The sequence below is a fragment of the Hypanus sabinus genome, chromosome 8 (assembly GCF_030144855.1).
Source record: "Hypanus sabinus isolate sHypSab1 chromosome 8, sHypSab1.hap1, whole genome shotgun sequence".
Classification (NCBI taxonomy): domain Eukaryota; kingdom Metazoa; phylum Chordata; class Chondrichthyes; order Myliobatiformes; family Dasyatidae; genus Hypanus; species Hypanus sabinus.
Window position 1 is genome coordinate 28,116,552 of NC_082713.1, and position 16,655 is coordinate 28,133,206.

The window sequence follows — 16,655 nt, forward strand, 5'->3', positions numbered from 1 at the left end:
TGGGGAGATAATTGAAAAGTCAGAGGTGCAAAGGGTCATCATGCAGGATTCGCTGATGGTTAAATTGTAGGTTGAGTTGGTGAGGAACGCAAATGCAATGTTAGTATTCATTTTGAGAGGGCTAGAATATAAAAGCAAGGATGTAATACTGAGGCTTTATAAGGAATTGGTCAGACCACACTTGTGAGCAGTTTTAGCCCCCTTATTTTAAAGATGCCTTCATCTTATGAGAGACGGTGCACCACACGATCAAGTTTATCGATGCCTGCTCATGCTGTTTCTATGCCTGATGCGAGAACCTACACACTGGAAAGAAGCTTCCTTCACTGTGCTATCAGAATTTGGAACAGTCTTCCAGATGATGGGGTTGGAAACATCTGCAACCAGGATGGGAATGCTTGGTTGTTGGCAGGTAGGGTTAATACCTGACTTTCAAGAGCACTTGTGAGTTAAGTTCTGGTTGGACTTAGTCCTTAAACTGCTGGAGAACAGTGCGGAAGGATCAGGTGCTGTTTTCTCCCGGTAGGGATTAGTTTTAGTTCCAAGTGCTCCTGTCACGTTTTGTCACCCTGTAACCTTATCCGTCAATTTCTCTGAATTATGGAGGACAGCAAGTGTATAAATGTCTCTCTCCAGCAGACTTCATCATGATCATCGTGACTCCAGTGTTTCTACTATTTTTTTAATGTTTCTTAATTGTACATACGTTTTTTTATGTTCTATTGCTGAGCAGCGGTGAACCGTCTGATTGGCCTATCAGAGTTCTCCTTGGGAACTAGTCGACTTGATCAGCATTTCTGATCTGGCTATTCTTCACGATTGCACTTAAATTAAAAATGTACAGGGATTGGAGAAGGTCCAAAAGATGGTTCACCAGAACGATTCCAGGAATAAAAGTGTTAACATATGAGGAGCATTTGTGACTCTCAGCCTGTACTCACTGGAGTTTGGAAGAATGGGGGTGGGGTGGGGGATCTCTTTGAAACCTAGCGAATTTTGAAAGGCCTAGACAGAGTGGATGTGGAGAGGATATTTCCTCAGTGTGGGAGAGTCTAGCACCAGAGGGCACAGCCTCAGAATAGGGGGATGCCCATTCAGAACAGTTGAAGAGGAATTTCTTTTGCCATAGGGTCGTGAATCTGTCAAATTCATTGCCACACATGGTTGTGGAGGCCTGTTCATTGGGTATATTAAAATTGGAGGTTGATAGTGATTAGTAAGAGCGTCAGAGGTTATGGGGAGAAGACAGGAGAATGGGGTTGAGAGGGATAGTAAATCAGCCATGATGGAATGGCAGAGTGGATTCAATGGGCTGAATGGCCTAATTCTGCCCCAAGTTTTATGGTCTTGTGTGCTTATCTCAGAGTTTCTAAAATGCCCCTAATGTATCTGCCTCTACCATCAACCCCGTACCCCTGTTGTAAAAACAAAAAACTTACCTCTGACCTCTCTACTTCCCTTCAATCACCTTAAGATTATGCCCCCACATATTAGCCACCTTTGCACTGGTAAAATGTGCCTAGCTATCCACTCGATCTATGCCTCTTATTATCCTGTACACCTCTATCAAGTCACCTCTTATCTTCCTTTACCCCAGAGAGAAAAGCCCTACCACTTCATAAGACACGCTCTCTAGTTCAGGTAGCATCCTGGTAAATCTTCTCCACACACTCGCCAGAGTTTCCACTTGTATTAAAGGTGTTACATTAACACAGATGCCTTGCCTTGCAGCTGTTCAAGAAGCTGGCATGCCTCCACATTTTATGGGAAGGAACGCCAGTCTTGCCGGCAAACTCAGCTCCTGTCAGTGAATAAAAACAAGCTGTGCCATTTTCACTGCCTGTGTCTCTTCATTGCGGTAACTTGTGGTTTTGTGTTTTTTGTAGCTGCATTCTCCTTCACTCAGTGCCCATTTTTCATGTGGGTAGGATTGTGCAGGAAGCATTGGCATTGCCAGAATCACTAGCTGGGCTAAATTAGAATGCAAGCCATCCCCTGTAAGTTATCCTGGGACACAAGAGGCTGCAGGTGCCAGAATCAGTCCAGAAGAAGGATCTGCACCTGAAACATCAGCTCTCTGACCAACAGATTTCCTGCAGCACCTTGCTTGTTGCCCCACCAAGGCAACTGCTAAATTGCTCTGGAATTGGGATTAAAATGTTCAGAGCTGTTTTAGCTGCTACATTTCACTATGTGCTGCTTTAAACTGGCTTCTCACAGGTTGTGCTCAAATACCCTTATGACCATTTTAGACTAAGTGATTTAATACTAAAGGACTGGGTTTTTCAACACATTCTGCTTGAAGTTCCAATGTGGATTCCCCTTAGTGGCCACTATATTGGGTACGCCTGTTTATTAATGGAGATAGCTAATCAGCCAATCATGTGACAGCAATTCTATGCATAAAAGCATACAGCTATGGTGAAGAGGTTCAGTTGTTGTTCAGACCAAACATCAGAATTTGGAAGTAATTTTATGGAATGGTTGTTGGTGCTAGATGGGGTGGTTTGAGTATCTTAGAAATTGCTGCTCTCTTTAGGTTTTCCACACACGACAGCCGCTAGCGTTTACAGAGGAAAAACGTGAGAAACAAAAAAAAAAATCAGTTGAGGGTCAGTTTAATAGGAGAAAAAGCCTTGTTGAGAGGAGAATAGCTAGGCTGGTTCAAGCTAACCAGAAGATGACAGTAAGTCAAATAACCACCTGCTACAACAGTGGTGTGCAGAAAAGCATCTCTGAGTGCATAACACGTTGAATCTTGAATTAGTGGACTAAAGCAGCAGGAGTCTACGGACGTACACTCAGGGCCACTTTATTAGGCACAGGAGGTATTGCTAGTGTATTTTATGTCTATATCCCTGAAACTGAGGGTTGTCCTGTGCAGAATTTAAACCATTCGTCGACAACTTAGTCAAAGTTTCAGAGATTTGACTTTTTCAAATGCAGCCCAGTTTTTCAAACAGTCTATGTCTGCATAATTCTGGTTGGAAAACCTGGGTTTAAATTTTCATTTAATGTGCATATCAATCTTGTTCCGCATTTCTTTTTCAGATCAGTGGCAATTGTGCAATTGATTTAGTAAGAAATGGAAACCAAAGTAGCTGGTCCATTCATTGGTGCTGTTCAGATGACTCCCATGAAATCTGTGCACGAGAGTGGGAGAAATAAATCACAATGTGCTTTTTTCCAATTTGTGTTTCACTCAGAAGCCGTGACGTGGAATAAAATCTGCTGTCACAGAAATAGTATGGGGTAGAAAAGTAAACACAACATCAGAAAAGTTATCGTGCTTTCTTGATGGAACTCATGGTAGAGTCTATTTTCTAGGAGTGCAACCCTTCCTGTAATGGGGGGAGGGGGTCAACTATGTGAAATGTTACTGTTGATTGTTATATTATAAAAACATTGTGCGTGATGAAGAAGGCTAAAGTCCTATATTACTTTGGAAGGGAGGAAACTCCTATTTCCTATTCAAGAAAATTTCAGCAAACATCATTTACTTTTGTATAGACATGGTGTGCACAGTTTTTAATGCACGTGCCCTTCTTGCATCATATTCTTTGTGCAACACAGAAGAAAGCCACTCAGTTCACGTTTATTTGTCATTTAACCATATACATGAACACAGCCAAGTGAAAAAGCGTTCCTCTGGGACCACGGTACAAAACACAGACCACAGCACATATGGAACTTTTAGTTTTTGTTTATTCATTGGGATACAGCACAGAGTAGGCCCTTTAAGCCACACCACCCAGAAACCCCTGATTTAATCCTAGCCTAATTATGGGACAATTTACCATGACTGATTAACCTCCCAGCTGGTAAGTCTTTGGACTGTGGACTGAAACAGGAGCACCAGGAGGAAACCCACGCGGTCACAGGCAGAACGTACAAACTCCTTACAGACAGCAGTGGGAACTGAGCCCAGACTGCTGGTACTGTAAAGTGTCATGCTAGCCACTATGCTACCGTGCCCCCTTTTATTCTAGTTCATTATTATAATTATTCTAGCAGAAAACCATAAGAGTTTCAAAGAAAAATTGTATAGCTTTAGTCCCTGAGTGTCATGGGCTCTAGATTGATGATTGAAAGTACATTTATTATCAAAATATGTATACTATATGCATATATAGTATACATACTTGAGATTCACCTCCTTACAGCAGTCACGACATAAGGAGACCCAATAGAACCCATTGAAAAAGACTGTCAAACCCCCCAACGTGCAAAATAAAGAACAAATCATGCAAACAATAAAAACTAAGCAAATAGCATTCAGGACTAAAGTTTACAAATGTGAGTTTACAGCCACGAAGTCAGTCGCAGACAATCCAGGAGCCCATTAGTTGCAGACCACAGCTTCAGTTCATCACGAAGAGAAGTAAACCTTGCTGAGCAGTGAGCTGAGCGCTGGGCTGCCCTGTGCTGCCAGCCCGACATTCTGACCTTTTCAATCTGGCCTGGCGTTAAATTGGCCAAATCTCGGTTCATTCCTCATTCTCGGACCCGGGCCCTGATACTTTGATTTGCTCTCAGGCCTGGGAAGTTCGCTGTTGGGCAATCCCATCAGTTTTTCCACAAAGCCTGGATAATTTTGTTGTAGCCCTGCAACTTAATTCACTCATATGTCCATCAGCTACCCCTTTTATTTCTGTTATCTGCCCCTAGGTGGTCGTTTGTAGCAGGTAATTAACCAAGCCAGCACATCTTGGGGATATGAGAGGAAAGCCCAAGTCATCCGGGGAAAAACCCTGATGTGTGATCGTGAGGGGATTGCAGAATTTGCACACAGACAAGTATCTAAGATCAGGATCGAGCCTGGGACTCTCAGTTCTGAGGCAGCACACTAACTCCCATGCAGCTCTGCTGTAGTGTCTGTTTACAGAGGATTTGAAATGTCACCGTGCCCTCCGCTGTGTTGTGGTCAGAACCAGAGTTTGAGGCCTCTTTATTGTGAAAGTCTGTTTTCCCTCCCTCTGTCAGTCCTTTCCTCTGAGTGAAATTAACCCCTCCGAGGTGTTGGCGCCCCTCAGTTCCTGAGTTTGAAAAGCTGTCCCTTGCATTTAGATTCAGTCCTGCTATAGAAACCTGACCCGACCGCTGCCTGATGACCACTTGGCATTTGGCTCTCCACAAAAAGGGTCAGGGCCAGAGCAGAACAAAACAGGCCAGCCCCACCATGTGGCCGTGCTGAGAAGAGCTCAGTCTGAGCAAGAGGTTTTTCTCTTACATTTAAACACTTGAATGAGCCCTAATTTTCCCAGGTCTTCGCTCACCACTACTTCATTGAAACTGATAGCTGGAAGGGGCAGCACAGTAGCACAGCAGTTAGTGTAGCACTTTACAGTGCCAGCGATCAGGGTTCAGTTCCCACCGCTGTCTGGAAGGAGTTTGTACCTTCTCCCAGTGATTGTGTGCGTTTCCTCTGGGTGCTCTGGTTTCCTCCCACATTCCAAACTCCTGTGGGTTAGTAAGTTGGTACTGGAAGTAAGGTAACACTTTTGAGCTGCCCACAGTGCATTCTTGGGCTATGGTGGTCGTTGAAGCAGATGACACATTTCACTGTATGTTTCAACGTACGTGTGACGTATAAAGCTAATCTTTCAATCTTTAGCTAATGCTGCAGCACAAGTTCCATTGGCATTAGAAAAACATTTTAACTTGAGCACTGACTGATGGAAGCTTTCAAACTGTGCATTGAGGCTGATTGAAATGAGCTCTTTTTGCCACATGTACATTGAAACATAAATGAAATGTGTCGTTTCATGGCTTGGACCCTTTCCAGTTCGCTTATGGCTCAAATCGATCCACTGATGATGCCTCCACTCTGTCCTGTCCCACCTGGAAAATGGGGTCTCATATGCCAGGCTCCTGTTCGTAGACTTCACTTTGACCTTTAACACCATCAAAATGCAGCAGCTGGTGGGGAAACTGTCCTCGTTGGGTCTCAACACCTCCCTCAGCGACTGGATCCTGGACTTCATAACAGAAAGGCCGCAGTCAGTCTGTGTGGGCAGCACAGGTGCTCCCCAGGGCTTTGCGCTCAGCCTGCTGCTCTCCACACTACTGACACGTGGCTCTGTTGCAAGATTCAGCTCAAAAGAAAGTTTGCGGATGGTACAACAGTGGCTGGCCTCATCGATAATGATGATGAGCGGAGTACAGAGGGGAAGTGGAGCGGCTGGCGGACTGATGTGAGAACAACCACCTAAGTTTGAACACGGAGAAGACCAGGCATAAGAGAATGAGAGGAGATTTGATTGAGGTATACAAAATTATGAGGGGTATAGATAGATTAAATGCAAGCAAGCTTTTTCCACTGAGGTTAGATGAGACTACAACTAGAGTTCATGGAGTAAGAGTGAAAGGTGAAATGTTTAAGGGGAACATGAGGGGAAACTTCTTCACTCACAGCGTGGTGAGAGTGTGGAACAAGCTACCAGTGCAAGTAGTGGATTTGGGTTTGATTTCAATATTAAGAGAAATTTGAGAGGGTACATGGATGTGAGGGAACCAAAGAGCTATGGTCTGGGTGCAGGTTGATGGTTCCGGGCATGTTAATAGTTCAGTGTGGACTAGATGGGCTGAAGGGCCTGTGTCCGTGCTGTACTGTTGTATGACTCTATGACCCATAGAGGAAAACCAATGGTCACGGGGAGAATGTACAAGCTCCTTACGGACAGTGGTTCAAGGTTCAAAGGTCAAATTTAATGCCCGAGAAATGTATACGATAGGGTTCCCCAGTTAGTTTTCCACAAGGGCCAAGTTATGTCAAGCATGCCAAGCTAAGGGCCAAAACATCCAGGGTCGTTGTTTCTTTGCGTCAGAAAGTTGTTTTATGGGTAGATGTTGCTGCTATTACCATGATGATGATTATTATTATTATTATCATCGTTATTATTAGTAGTGGTAGTAGTAATAATTTAGGCCTGGGATCTCAAAGCCTGTATTGTGGGTCACACAAGAAATAAAAATGCACTCTTGAAACAAAATAAGTCCAAAACCGACCATTTAATTATGACGCTAGCTATCACAACTGTCCACTGTCACATTGAGAACTCATCTGGGACGTAAAAAAAACACACGCACACGCACACACACACACCCACTTCACCACTTCCACACAAAGGGTTTTAGTAGTACTGCCTTTTCCTCTGTTTCTGTTCTCTCCTTTAATCTATTTGTTCTTTTTAATTAAGCTATGTAGCACTTGAAGTATGAAGTGTAGCTATAAATGAAATTAACAGTATTATTGTAGTTGTAATATTATTATACCACAATAAGATTGACAAATGGACAAAAATAAATTGATTCACTCACCAATCAGTGAGAGAAGTGACAGCGACGGGATGAGGCAATCTTTCTGATGTCGGGCCTGTATTCTGTTGTGGCAATCCTGAGGCACTGTCCAAGATGTGCATTGGAGAGTCTGTTTCTGTCCTGGTTCTTGACAGCGTTCATTGAAGAAAACGATGACTCACACATGTACGTGGAGGGAAACAGTGTGAGTAGGAGCATTGCAATAGCTCTCGTGTTTTTGAATTGAGCTTGGGGAAACACGTTGATCCAAAACTCACTCACCCCAACGTCCTTGTGTTGTGCTTTGAGCAAATCAGATGTTCCCATTTCTAAGACCTCCATCTGAAAAGTTGCCTCAGCTATGGAAGGCACCAGCCTTTTGGCCTCTGCAGTCCACTGGCCGTCAGCTGAAATGGAGAACAGCTGTCTCAGGAAGAGGAGGATGTCACCTCAGAGTTCAGGTGAGCTTTCAAATCGTGCCCTGAAGTTTTCTGCCAGGCTCGTCATGAAATCCTTCATCACTGGATCCTCCCACATTTTGTTCTTCTGGCAACACTCCCGCGGACGTGGAAAGTGTAACTGACAAAGTGAATGTCTCTCTCCAAAAAATTCACCTTTGACTGGAAAGCTTCAAACGCCTCGTACATGTCCGCAACAGTGAGGTTGTTGCCTTGTAATTGCAGATTAAGTTGATTTGGATGAGACATGATGTCACACAAAAAAAGAACATGTGCCATCACCTTCTTGTCACTTAAAAACCTCTTAAATCCTTGGGCTTTTTGGCTCTGCAGGCTGGATAAAAATGACACCAGCTCATCGCACAGGTCGCACACCCTCTCCAACACGCGGCCTTTGCTCAGCCAGCGAACGTCATTCTGCAGCAAAAGATATTTCTGTTCCACTGACATCTCCTCCAGCGATGCTCTGAAAAGGTGATGTTGCAGACTAGAACTCTCACAAATGAAATTTACCAGTCTCGTCACAGTACCCATCACCTCTTTCATTTCCCCACACAGTTTACCGCATAACACTGATCTGTGAATAGTGCAATGAAATGCTAAGAGTGCCGGGTTAACAGCGGCAAACCTGCTTACCAAGCCCTTGTGTTGTCCCACCATCGACGGAGCCCCGTCGGTGACTACGGACACAATTTTGCTCACATCCAAGCCATTCTTTTGAAAGAACTGTCAATTCGTTAAAAATTATTTCCCCAGTTGTGCGCCCAGACAGAGGAAACAAACAAAGTAGCTCTTCCTGAAAGGTCTTCCTATCAAAAAATCTTGCAAACACAGATAGCGCTTCCATTTCGGTTCGGTCACAGGACAAGTCTCTGGCTAGTGATATGGCTTCAGCTTTCTCCAAATCGGTGAGTAGATTGGAAAAACACTCCTCCGTTAAAACCTCTACTCTTCTTGTTGCCGTGTTAGCCGACAATGGCACCATCTTTAATAGCTCCACAACCCTTTTCTTGGTTTTCTCATCATGGCTTAAAACTTCGCCAACCATATCAATTGCACACGTTTTAATCAACTCGGCATCAGCGAATGGCTTCTCAGTTTTGGCAAGCTTCCCTGACACCTACAATGATGCAGCTGTTGTGCTCTCTTGTGCAGATGTTGACTTACAGATAGTAGAAAAAGAGTGCTTATATGATATCATATTTGCAATTTTTTGTTTGCATTGATACGACTTTGCAGGGTAGTTGACTTTAAAACTGGCAGCATGCATAGTGTTGAAGTGCTGCTTTAGATTTTCTGATTTGCAGACAGCTACAGATTGCATGCATATCAAGCATGTCAGTTTAGCATTGGCATAGTCCGGTAAAATAAAATCAATCTGATCAGTCCAGTCAGAGTTGAACTGACAGTTTTCCGGGTCGACTTTGCGCTTTTTCGCGCAGGCCATGTTGTTCTTGGTTTAGGGTCTGCGACTTACTGCTGGTAACAATTCGCTTAGAGGACAGACTCGCTTCTCAGATGACAGGCGGGTAGCTGGTGCGTGCCATTGTCTAGTAGAAGACTGTAGAGAGCACACGGTAGGTTGCGCACTCTATGGGGGTGTAGGTCAAGTGTACGGTGTGGGATAGGTTAAAATAAATTAGAACAGCGCGCGCTTTATTTACATGTTATGACAGGGGCGTTCACGTAATGGGTCGGCGTGGTCCAGACATTTGGTTCTCGCGGTACGGACCTGGCCCGCAGTCTGCCTATTGGGGCACAATATACATGGTGAAATGCTTTTTCTTCACAAACATCCACAAAAACAGAGAAGTGCCCCAAAGAATGAATTAAACATGAGAACCCAAAAGATCCCCCTCCCGCACGTAAGCAGCAGCAAACGACAATCCCCCCCCCCCCCCACACCAGCAAAAGAAGTGCATCGGTACCATCACTGAGCCCAAGCATGGGCTAAGTAATAGCAAAGACACAGAACAAAGTTACCCCAAAGGCTTCACATTTCATCCGACATTCGACAAACCACAGGTTCTCTCTCTTCCTGCCAAAGGAGAGGGAGGTGTCCCCCATTTTCACAGCGAGCGGGAGATATAACAGCAACCTGCTGGTTTACAATGTTAAAAGTCTGTTTTGTTGCTTTTTTCGAGCTCTGTGTCTGAAGATCGTAAAATCCTCGGGTCTTCGGGCCCAAGTAAAAGATTTTCCGGCCTCCCTGAAGAAACACGAACCTCCTGCCGCGACGCCGACCCTCGATCCGCCCATCTCCCGAGCCCCGAGATCGTAGGCCTCTGAACACGATCGAGACTCTCAGGCCAAACCCTTGGCATGTCGAATAACAGCCAGTCGTGAAACCCCGAGAACGTGTCCCATTCCTGCAAAGAACCGAAGCCTCCAGGTCAGTGTCTTTAAAAGAACCCTGAAAGGGAAAAATGAAGATGTTAAAGGTGGAAATAGAGCTATTTCCGAAGATGCAAGCAAAGGAGTCGCCGTTGGGCACCATCATCCCTCCTAAGGTGGGAATTAACCCCGAATGCAGACTGTGCACATATTAATGGGTAACTTCAGTTGTCTCAGAAAGTGGTAAAATGGAACATTATCCACCTCATGATGGAAATTTCTATTGCTTTCCTTTGTGCAATGTCACTATTATTGCTATCCGTCTCTGGCATCCAGTCAGAGCTAATATTAAGGAGTCAGGTTTGGACATATCAGAGGGAGGAGATTGTTATTTGTTGAGTTTGAGATGTTGTGAATTGGAATTGGTTCATTATTGTTACAAGTACTGAGGACAGTCAAAAGCTTGTCATCCATGCTGTTTGTACAGAATCAGATCATTACACTGTGCATTGAGGCAGAACAAGGTAAAACAATAATGCAGAATAAAGTGTAACAGCTACAGAGAAAGAGCTGTGCAGATAAACATTAAGGTGCAAGATCATAACAAAGTAGATTGAATCCAATTCACCACACCAGACATGTGTGGTCAAGATTATCATTGGGTAGCTGCCTCCCCCACCCCTCCCCCGGCAGTGGTCCATTTCAATCTCCATAAATGTACTTTATACATTTTGCAAATGTACAAAACATTCTCTACAGTCTGTGGCACACTGGTACCATTTATTATCAAGATTAAGTTTACACCTTCATGATTGTTCTTCCTTTTATGTACATTTCCATAAAGTTAAGTGATATGCTAGGTGGGTTGTCATCTTGGACACTTTGTGGCACCTCAGTGGAAGGCAAGCTGTACTCGGACCACGCCCCACGCACCATCAGTCTACAGGCCATGCCACTGGCTGACTTTGGCTTTATATTTTTTTGTGACTATATCTTCTCACAGTCGTAGCTATCTGTGCTGTGGGCTGTTGGTACTGTGTCCTGCACCTTATCCCAAAGGATCTCTGTTTAGTTTAGCTGCATTTAGATATGGTTGAATGACAATTAGCCCTGAACCATCACCAGGTGTTGGCGCATCTTCAAGCACATGTCCTGGTTCTTGGGCTGGCAGGAGGTGCCTCTGGCAGGTGAGGAGTACGCCTGTCTGGAAACGGGACTTCCGGTTAAGTGGGAGTGCGCTGTAACAACTGTTCCTTGTTAAAAGGCTTGTGCAGAAAAAAAGCCTTTTATTCAAATTACAAAATAAATTTATTATCACTGTGTGCTAATGTCACCATGTAATATCCCGAGACTCATTGTCTTTCAGGCATTTACAGGAAAAACAGAAATATAATGGAATTTTATGAAAAACTGTAATAAGTAAAGACTGACGAACACCAATGTACAAAAGAACACAAAGTGCAAATAAAAACAACACTGAGGAAGATGAGTTGTAACGAGTCCTTGATGGTGCATTTGTCAGTCTTAGAATCAGTTCAGAGAAGTGGTGATTAAAGTTATTCATGCTGGGTCAGGAGCCTGATGGTTGGTTGTAGGGTAATCACTGTTCCTGAACTTGGTGTTTGGACTTAAGGGGTTTCTGTACCTTCTGCCTGATGACAGTAGCAAGAAGAGGGCATGGCCTGGATGATGGGGTCTTTGATGGATGCTGCCAGCACTCTGTGTGATGTACTCACTGGTGGGGGGGTCTTGCCTGTGTTGGACTGGAGTGTATCTGCCACTTTCTGTAGATTTGATCAGTTAGGATGGAATGTCTGCAAAGCCTTGTAAAGCCTTTATTTACAGCTGGAATCTCGGAGGCACAGCACATGGACACATCCAGCTCCTTAAGAAATATCCATTTGCTGAGAAGGTCTGGGCTCAAGGCAAAGCAGCTGTGTAACACATAGCTCTCTATTCTACAGATTGCACCCAGTGTCACACACAGGAAGCACACCACGATTGGTAAATCAGCAGCTTGGCCAAGCTTGCTGGCCTTCGGTGTGGGGAGCTGAGCATAACAACAGGAGAAATTGTTTCTCCAAAAATAAAACTTACTCATAGTAATTACAAATACGTAACATGGTACAGAATGCAAGGGGTATGGTTAAAAAGACTTGTGTTGTATCAGCATAACATTAATGTTGGCCTTACTTTAAGCATTACTTTAATGAAGTAGCTTCATGAGTTGGTTGCTGCCTTTAAAAGCAAGCAGTGTGATAGGATCTTGCTAATCCAACGGTTGAAGTGTTTGGGTTAGATTAAGATGAGCGTTGTTGTTTGACAAGTCTTTTCTATTTTTTCCTGTCCAGCTTCCCTTTGAGATGGAGATCTACTATATCCAACATGTCACACTTTATATTGTTCCAATTTATCTGCTCCGGAAAGGGGGTAAGCTAGTGCAACTTTTTATTGACTTACCATTTTGCCATTTATTTCTCCTTTATGTAATTGATATACCGGTAATACACACTTTACTGTTCAATAGATCATTTTAATACCGGAGAATGTGTACAGTATACGGCCTGAAATTCTTACTCTTCGCAGACCTCCAGGAAACAAAGAATGAATGACAGAAAGGTCAGAACTCCAAAGTCCGTCCCTTCCCCCTCATCCACAAGCAGCAGCCAAAGCACCAATCCTTTCCCTCCCCCCATGTCCTCCCCCCCCCCCCCCACACCATACAAGCAATAGCAAAGCCCTCGAAGAGACCATGATTCAGGGTCCATCAGAAAAACTCCGAACACTTCGGAATCTCAGACAGACTTCTCCCCCCACCCTCGGCTCGAGGACCGACAGGCTCTCTCTCACCATCGAGAGAGAGGGGTGGAGGGATCCCTTGAGTGCAGGGGCCTTCTTGCGACAGCAGCTCGCACCGCCTCCCGTCTCTACGTTTCAGTCTCCCACAACGCTACAGTTGGCAATGTGGGTGAGGAACCAGATCATCCTGGGGGATGCACCCCGAAGGCACACATCTTCCAGAGCGCATCTAGAAATATCGAAATGCCAGGCCACACAGTGAGAATGAGAACCGTAGTTTGAGCTGCAGCTGTAGATCACAGACTCCAACAGGATCCCAGCCACCTTGAAAAGAAAAAAAGAGATACAAGAAAAGAATGTTGTTGCCTGGGTCTGCAAAAATCTCTGGCGCCATCCGACTCTGACAGTAGATTGATGAGAGTGAATGCATCGTCTGACATGGAAATATAACACCTATCCTGGGGCAATAAAGAAACATGCCTGAACAATCTTGAGCAATCAGGTGGTAAGACAAATAAAAGCAGCTTCAGGTTTTTGAAAACTTAAGTGCAAAGTGTGGAATAAAAGCAAAATGCTAGAAGTACTCAGCAGGCCAGGCAGCATAAATGGGGATAGATCGGCTGAGTTGGTGTTATAGATTAGTGAGTGAACTTGCATCAGACTGATCAAACAGAGAAGGCTGGTTTTCTGAAATTGTTGAATTCGATATTGAGTCCCAAGGTCTGAAAGATCCTAGGCAACATGTGGGATGTTGTTGCTTGAAGTTACTTTGAAGCAGGCGTGAGAGGCTGCAGTCAGAAACAGATGGGATGGAAAATAATATTGACCAGCAATTAGAATTTAAGCTTGCTCTTGCACATAAGTGTTCTGTTTAGTTTCCTCAACATTGAGGAAACTGCATCATGAGCCCTGAAGCTCATGAGCTTGCTGCTCTGCAAGATTTACTCATCTGTGCGCCGAACCAAGGCTGTGGCCTGCCACTAACGGGCTACCTGATTGGCTGCAGTGACGACTGGCTTCGTGGCTGTGGACTCACCTTTGTGAATTTCATTTGTTTATTTACACAAATTGTTTTTCCCCCCCTGCACATTGGGTGTTTGATGATTTTTTAAAATGGGTTCTTTTTGAGGTTTCTTTGTTTTGTGGCTTCCTGTAAGGAGACAAAACTCAAGGTTGTGTATCGTATATATACTTCGATAATAAATGTACTTTGAATGCAGCAACAATAGGAAGAATTGCACGTGAGTTTTTGCTTCATTTGAAAGGATTTCATGGGTCGCTGGATGGTGTGATGGGGGGCTGGGGTAACAGGGTACGTATGGTCTCTCCTGCTGTTGTTTGGAGAAGTGTCACGAGCAGGGGAATGGTTGGAGATAGAAGAGCAAACCAGGGATTTATGAGGAGGATGGTTCATCTGTGATACTGAAAGGGAAGATGATGTGTCAGGATATGGAATCTTCTTGAAGCAGATGGAAAATTACAGAGTATGGAGCCTGGTAGGATGGAAGGTGATGATAATGGGAGTTCTAGAATCAGTAGGATGGTGTGGAAGTTGAGAATCCAGTCAACTATGATATGAGAGCCGAGAATAAGGAGGGGGGAATCTATCTCTAAGGCTCTGATGTGGGAAGCTGGACCATTGGAATAGACATGATGGGGCAGAGAGACGAGGAGTATGGAATGAAATATTTGGCACTATTCAGATAGGTGGCACTGCGTGTGCATCATGCTTTCATGGCATTAAGTGTCTGAGCTCTTAATGTCATGAAAGGTCTGAAGGAAGAGCAACTGTTTCAAGCCAGGACAACGAGACCCCAACATTAGTTAGCAAGTAAATTTTGATATCAGAAGAGATCATTTGTGGATCATTGGGGGGTGGTTTGGAAATGGACTTTGAATTTTGAATTGTGGGGAAGGGATACTCTTACAGTCTTTCATAGAAACTGGCCAATGATCTCTGACTCGTGGTAAGCTGGAGCCATCTCCTGGTGGTTTGCAGTCACTGACGTGAACATATGACTTCAATTATTTTCCAGGCTGAGGAAGCTATATTAATTTACTTATTTATATTTATTTCAAGATACAGCTCAGTAACAGGCCCTTCTGGCTCAGCGATGTCGTGTCACTTATGTGACCAATTAACCTACTCGCCTGTATGTCTTTGGAATGTGGGAGGAAACCAGAGCACCCGGAGGAAACCCACGCGGTCATGGGGAGACTCCTTCCAAACAGCAGTGGAAAACAAGCCCTGATCGCTGACACTGTAATAGTGTTATGCTTACTGCTACACATTTTTATTCTTTAACATCGTTGCCATAAGAAGAAGTGGAAGTAGACAGACAAACTTTCAAGAAAAGGTGTCATTTAACAACCATTTAAGTATCAAAGCTGCCAAAGACGGATAACAGGCGGGTTTTGTTTACAAATTGTAAAGGGACATCCCTTTAGAACAGAAGTGAGAAGTTCCTCTAACCAGAGGGTGGTGAACCTGTTGCATTCAGTGCCACAGATGGCCATGGAGGCAAAGTCACTGGGTATATTTAAAGCAGAGATGGATAGGTGCTTGATTAGTCAGGGCATCAAAGGTTACAGGGAGAAGGCAGGAGAATCGGATTGAGAAGGATAAGACATCAACTATGAAGAGATAGTAGAGCAGTGTTGTTGGGCTAAAGAGCCTGATTCTGCTGCTGTGTTTTATGGTCTAAAGCGCTGTTACATTGGAAAACTTCTCTGGTGAAGTGTTGCATATGGCTCTGCAAAGAGAGAGAAAGAGTACAGTCACCCGTCATTTAACGGGATATGGATGTAGGCCAGATTTCATGGAAAGGATGGAGTGAGGGAGGTCAAGTGAGATTGGAAGAATGTTCCCAGCACTGATGTTCCCAAGTTACACCTTGAAACTGACTACTTGTTCAAGGATGGCTAGACTGACACAGCAATGCTTGCAGACATTTGCTTTGGGTCAGACGCAAAAATGATTAGCTGCAAACCCAGACCAATCCCTTGTGTTATAAAGAACCATGATAAGAAACTGAGACACAAGAGACTGCGGATTCTGGAACGTGAAGCAAAGAACAGACTGAAGGAACTCAGCAAGCCAGGCACATTCCACGGTGCGGGTGGGGGATCGACAATGTACTTTCAGCTCAAGACCCTTCACCTGGATATCTGTGGAGGGAAATGGGGAGTCAGCGTTTTGGGCCAGGACTCTTTATCTAGATTTGATAAGGAGTTTTGACCTAAAATATTGACTGTCCAATTCCCTCTACAGATGCCGCCGGACCCACTGAGTTCCTCTAGCAGTTTATTTTTTGTGCAACTTCAAGAGTAATTGGATTGACTAGAATGGTGCTCAGACCTTTCGATGAGCTGTTGGAAAAGAATGTGAAATGGATGTGAACAATGAAGCAATGGAACTTAAGTGAAAAATGCAAGAAAAGATTGGCAAAGTGAGGTCTTGTTGTTCATTATGGTACAACACGTGAGTTGATGTGTCAGGTGATGGTGATGTTGCAGTGATCGCCGTGTGAGATGGTGGATGGACACAAGGAATGCATTGCTTTTGCTTCTGTTTTCTCAAAGAGCGACTGAAACTGTGCTCAAATTGAGAAGGAAGAGATTTAAATGGTGATTACTGCAGTCAGTTTTTATGTGATCAGGGGTGTGTCAAGTGGGGTCACTGCGGTTTAACAAACAAAATAAACACATTAAGTGGAACTACTTCTAATGGGATCCTGGTTGTAATACACAAGAAGAGGAGTTTGG

The 16,655-nt window shown here is 44.2% G+C and overlaps 1 protein-coding gene across 2 annotated transcripts in view; it reads left to right on the plus strand.

The window, feature by feature from the left end:
• Window positions 1-16,655, plus strand: part of LOC132397999 (transmembrane protein 164) — a 159,898-nt gene that overhangs the window by 83,157 nt on the left and 60,086 nt on the right. For both annotated transcript variants that reach the window (XM_059976872.1, XM_059976873.1), the window contains exon 4: window positions 12,443-12,521. In XM_059976872.1, coding sequence (XP_059832855.1) covers window positions 12,443-12,521 — 79 coding nt within the window. The remainder of the gene's footprint in view (window positions 1-12,442; window positions 12,522-16,655) is intronic.